Source organism: Rutidosis leptorrhynchoides, chromosome 2 (genome assembly GCF_046630445.1).
Source record: "Rutidosis leptorrhynchoides isolate AG116_Rl617_1_P2 chromosome 2, CSIRO_AGI_Rlap_v1, whole genome shotgun sequence".
Taxonomy (NCBI): domain Eukaryota; kingdom Viridiplantae; phylum Streptophyta; class Magnoliopsida; order Asterales; family Asteraceae; genus Rutidosis; species Rutidosis leptorrhynchoides.
Window position 1 is genome coordinate 597,485,340 of NC_092334.1, and position 6,712 is coordinate 597,492,051.

The 6,712-nt window shown below is 33.3% G+C and overlaps 1 protein-coding gene across 9 annotated transcripts; it reads right to left on the reverse strand.

The window, feature by feature from the left end:
• Nucleotides 1–318: 318 nt before the first annotated feature.
• LOC139893387 (uncharacterized) lies at nucleotides 319–5,766 on the reverse strand. 9 transcript variants are annotated; one of them, XM_071876549.1, is made up of 11 exons: nucleotides 4,930–5,055; nucleotides 4,442–4,756; nucleotides 4,219–4,376; nucleotides 3,836–4,138; nucleotides 3,649–3,752; nucleotides 3,396–3,475; nucleotides 3,250–3,301; nucleotides 2,993–3,154; nucleotides 2,293–2,410; nucleotides 1,441–1,472; nucleotides 319–1,309 (listed from the first exon to the last, which is right to left on the reverse strand). In XM_071876549.1, exons 2-4 carry the CDS (start codon nucleotides 4,505–4,507, stop codon nucleotides 3,904–3,906), a joined length of 459 nt encoding a protein of 152 aa, XP_071732650.1. In that variant the 5' UTR covers nucleotides 4,508–4,756; nucleotides 4,930–5,055; the 3' UTR covers nucleotides 319–1,309; nucleotides 1,441–1,472; nucleotides 2,293–2,410; nucleotides 2,993–3,154; nucleotides 3,250–3,301; nucleotides 3,396–3,475; nucleotides 3,649–3,752; nucleotides 3,836–3,903. The 9 variants fall into 9 exon arrangements, 7 of the variants coding, with proteins under 7 accessions (XP_071732650.1, XP_071732646.1, XP_071732645.1 ...); XM_071876545.1 differs by having other exon boundaries at nucleotides 319–839; nucleotides 1,920–2,410; XR_011774506.1 differs by having other exon boundaries at nucleotides 319–2,410; nucleotides 4,488–4,567; nucleotides 4,672–4,756.
• Nucleotides 5,767–6,712: the final 946 nt, after the last annotated feature.

Sequence of the window (6,712 nt, forward strand, 5' to 3'; positions counted from 1 at the left end):
CCTAAAAAACCGTGTTTTATACTCTATCCGTCCCATAATGAGTGTTCTGTTTTGACTTTTTAAAGTATTTTTTTCTCAACTTTGACTTTAAATATAGTTGTTTGTGTTAAATAATATTTTGTGAAAATTATATGAGTTGATTGAGTTTTATATGTAATTCTTATTAGTATAAACTAGCTTAATGTCCGCGAATTCGCGGGGTTTTTTTTTATGAGACTAATCAAGAATAAATTTGAAACTCCATAAACTAATATTTGATATTATTTGAATGGTTGCAATTTAAAGGACAAAATCATATAATAAAGTTGTATAGCTGTTGACAAAATCAAAACAAACAAAACAATAAACAAAGTGCTTACCCACATTTCCTTTTCTAAGTATGATACATGTTTAACATACTACAGTAGTTGATGCATAATAGCTGGGAACCAAAACTATAGAACGGACTTTCAGTTGATACATAATAGCATGGAACCAAAACTATACAACGGACTTTCCCTTTACTACAACTAACATATTACTGATTAAAAACATGTAGTAAACACGGCATAGGTAACTGCTTCCGTATGGTCACTCAGTGCCGTTATTTTTTTTTCTTTCATCAGCTGCTGACTTCATCTTTATATGCTATCTACTAAATGAATGTATATGATTATAGCATGGATGTAGTTACCTGTTATTTTGTTGGAAACCATATCCAATCCCGAATTGTCTTTTTTCTTATTGCTATCCCCAACATGTTTCTTTTATCATTTCAATAAAATAGCATACATTATCACGCTTAATGATCCCATCAACGATTCATGTCAGAGGTCCACAAATAAGATCACAAGTACAATCTACATTTTTAACACATTTTTTTTCGTAAAAAGGAAACTAACTGTAAGCTAGCAAACTATAGGGAAGGTAGATTATTCAGGTTCATACCTTAAAAAAGATTTAGAAAAAGATTTGATATCCCAGACAGATGGACCACTGTTGTACGACATAGTCGAAAGTATATTGATATGGTAATGCATACTCTTTTGACTCGCTATTTATACCGTATAATGGAATAGACTATAAAAAGGATATGGTTGAATACTTTGTGGCCAAGAGAAATATTTAACCCATTCAAAAGTTTAAAGAAATTAGTTGATGGTTTTGTTTTATATAATTCTAAGTATTAGTAAAGCACAAATAGAGGATGAAGACCATTTTCAGACATCAGCAAAGTACTTCTCCTCAGAATCAAGATTACCTTCCCTAATCCGGAACGGATGGTCGTGTAATCATTTCCTCTAGTTAGAATAATGAATAACAAAGCGGACTTTGGTTCAAGAAGAAACCCACGTTATATTCCAAAAAGAAGACGAAAAAAACAGAGGAAATGAAATGATTACACGACCATCCTGAGTCAATGATAAAAAACAAAGATAAATTATAAACAAAAAAACCTACCTGGGATAAGGATGAACCGTAATCGAAATAACCTGCATCAAACCCCCAAATATTAGGCAAAAGACACAATAAATTAACAATAAAGAAAATCAATATGCAGCGTAAACCTAAAAGTTAAATCGTCGTTACCGTCGTGTGTGAAAGGAAAATTGAAAGCAGATGAAAACTAATAAGTTGTTTGCTCAAAAAAAAATTAAAATAAAATTAAGAAGCTAGGTTTTAGTAACGTAAAGATGAATAAGCTGAGGAGACGCGTAACGCATCTACGGGAGACGTCCGATCAACTTTCCACCGATGTGAGGATTTCGTAGAGTCTCTCACGCTATCTCCACTGTTTTATTGGAAAAATAAGCCGATAGTTTTTTTTTTTTAAGCACGACCCAAAAAAGAAAATAAAAAAATTAAGACGTGAATAATCGTGGGACGCATAGAAAAAGAGAATAAAGTTTTGTCAATAGAAGATGGGTAATGAGTATTACCTTTATAATTGTCGCACTACGGTGAAATTTACTATTTAAAATCATCATAAGAGCCTTATATTTCACCGCAACCAAACTCCAGGTAGCAGAGGTGTCCACTTCTGATGCTTTGAAAATCACTCAACATTCAGCAATATTAAACATGTCTGACTCACCATTGTTGCTACCTTCATTTTAGAAAAGATTTTGGTTGGCTTTCAACCCGTTTGAAGTGTTCCCCTATTTACCTAAGGTTTTTCTTTTTACTCATTTAAGCTGTTTGAGATGACACACAACCCAAGTTGACCCGTTTATAAGTACATGGGTCAATATTGCCACCTATTGCCAATTATGAGTAGATATATTTTCTTTTTTCGATAGAATATGCACTCACCGTCTTTAGCATCCTTAGTTATTTCTTTGCTACCTTCGATCTCCACTGAATTTGAAGTGTAAGAGTTGCTTCCTTCTTTTTCATAACCAGAATGAGCATGGAATCTCCTCCACTAAGTCTGCAAAACAATGAACCATTAGTAATCTTTTGTATACAGATAGATGATGGGGAGTACTCGGCAACCCGTGGAGGATTCGTGGAGTACTCGGAGTACCCGGGTCATAACTCGGGATCACTCAGAATATCGGTCAAAAGTCAAGATAACACAAAAAAATAAGTCAAAATTCTTCAAAGTCAAACTTTGTTAACATCCGAGTACTCCACGAGTACTCCACAACAATGTAAATACACTTGATACGGGTTAAAATGGACAGTTATGACCCAAATGGATCATATCTTCCCACTTTAATCAAAATAAGGTGAAAACTCATTTTCAAAATATCAAGACATGCAAATACACTTGATACGACATTATACACGTGTTCAAACTAACATATACCCGTTTTGACACTATATAATCCAAACGGGTCAATGAGTTAAGTTGTGCAGTTAAGACATTTTTAATATACGACACCTGCAATTTTATAACACTTGAATTGTAACACTTGGTTCCTGGTTCATTATATATAGCGTTGCAAAAAAATGGCCGAGACGGCCGTTGCAACGGATTAACTTGTGTATCGTGATAAGAAATACTAACCTGTGAACACTCCAAATGGATGATGATGATGATGAACAATGATAACTATTTAAACCATTCTGTTGTGGCTTAACACAGAGCATACCAGTAACAGAGACGTCATTTGTAGCCTTTAAAAAGTTAATAATTCGTATTTCTCCATCATCAAAGAATATAACACATCTGCAACCAGAAATCATTCAATAAGCTTTTTTTTTTTGCCTTTAAAAAAAGGTCTTACTCCATTATGATGTGTTTTCATCACCGTTCTTCATTACCTGATTATTTTCTAAGGTTATTGACTTATTGTTATGCATCAGACGACGAACCCTAATTCATCACAAAATAAAAATTTTGAATTTTCATCGATATTAATCTGAAATGTAAAAATTTAAAATCAAAACACAAAATAAGAAATACTAACCTGTGAATTTCAACTGACAATTATCGTATAGCAGCTTCTGATTAACATATACGACATGATGATAGGAGTTTTTGAACAATCTGTAGATTTCAATTTAACAAAAAATACATCAGACATGAGAATTTGTAAAGCATGACGATTGAAACAAACCTATAAGAAATACTAACCCGTAAACGTTCTTAGCTACTGATTTTTTGGATTGATATTAAATAGTTCCATTCTATCATATTTATACAATATATGATTTGGGTACCTGGTTCGTTGAATAGTGCTTGTTTTGTTGTTGATTCAGTCATCTCTGTTGGTAAGGTGGATGGTGGAGTGTATGTTGTTCATGATGGTGCATCTCGGAGGAACCTGTTAAAAATGGCAAGTTGTTAGTGTTGTTTAATGTCTTTTTTTATTAAGCAACCAGTAATTCATATTAATTCATATTTTACCTGGTTTGGTTTGTGTCACGGTATCATTTTATGGTATTTTTCTTGTTGGTGAGTTTCTGATTCGGAGTTTATGGGGAACACGTTGTCCACGATAAACTGAGGTAATCCTCTGTTCGTGCTTGAGCTATAACGAAACTACAGTATATGTGTTGTTCCTTCGCTTTCATTAGTTGTGGTGTTATGAGCTTTTGTCGGTGGCACATGACAGTCACTAATGTGTGACATGTGTGTCCGATTATCATGTTCTCCTCTTTTGAGAAAAATGTGAAAGCCGCGATTGCTGGACCATCTGTGAAGTACGCCCTGAAACAGTAGATTTTTTTAGGTTTTTCTTAATGAGTTTTGCTTTAAGTTTAGTATGATTTTGTGTATATGTATCTTACCAAAAGTTGTCTTCTTGGTCTTCGCGGGTTGGACATTTGTTGGTGTTTCCGATGGGCCGGATTTTTTTCCTACATTTTGGGTGGCTGCAGCTGTTGTAATACCAAGTTCTGGTGTTATCGAATTCAACTAACGTAAGTTCGCATGTGAATGGATCTACCTGTAATGAGTAAATGGGTTAAATAAGACATGTATGGTGGTTAAGTATCCTTTTTTTTAAATTACCTTATAGCTTCCTTTGTTTTGTCGCAGAAGTTCGGTGAGTGTGTACCTATTCTTTGTTTTTTCCATGTTAATGTCTTCGTACTTGGTTCCGTCTATCTGTAGTAGTGTAGTTGCTCCAAATTTTTCCTTGTACCCGTTACATATGGTATATATGAGATGGGTGTATGCACTGTGTAAATCACTATACAGATGTAATTTGATGTTTATGTTTTTTTTTTTTAACTACTTACGCGTTAATTGATTGGAAATATTCTGGTAATGGCAGGTTGATGTAGCTGTATGTTGCTGGTGTGCTTGTTAGCTGAAGCTTGTTCCCTATTAAAATGGTTGTTATGTTATGTTCTAAACCAATTAAGTATGCAAATTTCAATATAAGCAACCGTTGCAAATGTTTCAGCACAGAACAATTAGCAAATGAAATACAATTTAAAACAAATAAGAACGAAAGCAAATAAAAAATACAATGGTAAAAAGAAGGTATTACTTACATCAAGGACAGAGCAAAACAGCAGATGCAACCGGGTACGTGACTGACTGAAGAAGAAAAACAACAAACAAACATGAACAAAATTACATTGAGATCATATTCTATCATTATCTATACATAAAAGAACGACAACCACAATAACATCAATAGTTTCTGAGACAGCGAACAATAGAAAAAAATGGTTTCATTCATGCGCAAATGGTTTAAAACTGAGATAACTCAGAATATGAACTTACCAATAGCTAGAAAGTGTAAGTTAATAAACGAAAACTATGCTTTTTATACGTGTCTAGAAAATGGCACATGAAGTTTCACTCTCACATAAAGCTAAAAGTCATTTTGTTTGTCAGTTCAAAATAAAATGCAAGTCGGGAAAAAAACACTACATTGTAGTTATAGACGATTTTATAGAAAAAGAAAGATCGGAGCTTCAAATGGTCATCACATCCCTGAAGGTCACTAATTTTAATTCTAAATCACAATACAGTAACACTTTATATTCTAGGTCTGTAAACCCTAATGTCGATTTCACATTTCACACTTGACTTAAGGTATGACCAGAGGTTTAGAATAACCTGATACAATCGACTATATAATATCCATAAAGCAGATGAAGATGACGTTCAGAGGCATAATAAAGAAGTAAGTTAATACCTAACCTGATACAGTCGACTATAGAATATGAAGATGACGGCCAAAAGCAGAAAAAGAAAAAAAGTGAAGAAAATTGGGGGAAAAATAGTTAAGTACCTGATGCTTTCCGTAATTGATGGATTATGACATGGCTGATGAAGAAGGCTATCAAAAATTAACTCGGTTAAAGTGAGGTGTAGTTAGGTGTAACGATCACTCCAAATCCATATGGACAAACACGTCATTCATTGATTTCATTGCGAGGTATTTGACCTCTATATTATACGTTTTGTAAACATTGCATTCTTTTGAAAAGGCACACCATAAATGAATATTTAAATCAAAGGTTTTCGACATCTGATGATTTCTACATATAGACAATCACCGTAAATAATAGTTTACAATAGTAATTCCGTTGACAATGCAGTCAAAATAAGATACATGGTGATGATTTGGTGAATGCAACGATTCATTGATAAATATGCCATGTAAGACTCCATGCACATAGCTTGTCTAACATATAAGCAAACAGCGGAAGACTTCTAGGGAACCTGAGAATAAACATGCTAACAAGTGTCAACACAAAGGTTGGTGAGTTCATAGTTTTAGTGTTTCGCATAATCTGTATATAAAGATGGATCACAAGATGTGATGACCCGGAAATTTCGACTAAATTTAAACTTAATCTTAAATGATTAATGACTTCGACACGATAAGCAAAGCCTATGAAGTTGAATCTCAAAATTTTGAACTATTCAATTACCCTTCGGTTGTTCTCAACGATTCGCGAACCATTATATGTAAACAGATACATATATATACTATAACTTGAAAACGTAACAAAGTTTTAATTGCATGATACCGTACATTAAACTTATTGGTTTATATATCTATTTGAATATATATGATTTCAAGTTATTTAGTAAACGATAGTAACATTCGATTATTGATTCGATTGATATTCAGATAAGTTAACTAAAACGTTTAAGATGAACAAGTAAAATACTAATTTGCTACAGTATTTTCAAATTGCTACAGTACCCAAAATGCTACAGTGTTTTCAAAAATCACTATTTGCTACAGTGAAATTGACTTTGCTACAGTGAATTGCTACAGTGAAATTGACTTTGCTACAGTAACTTTGCTACAGT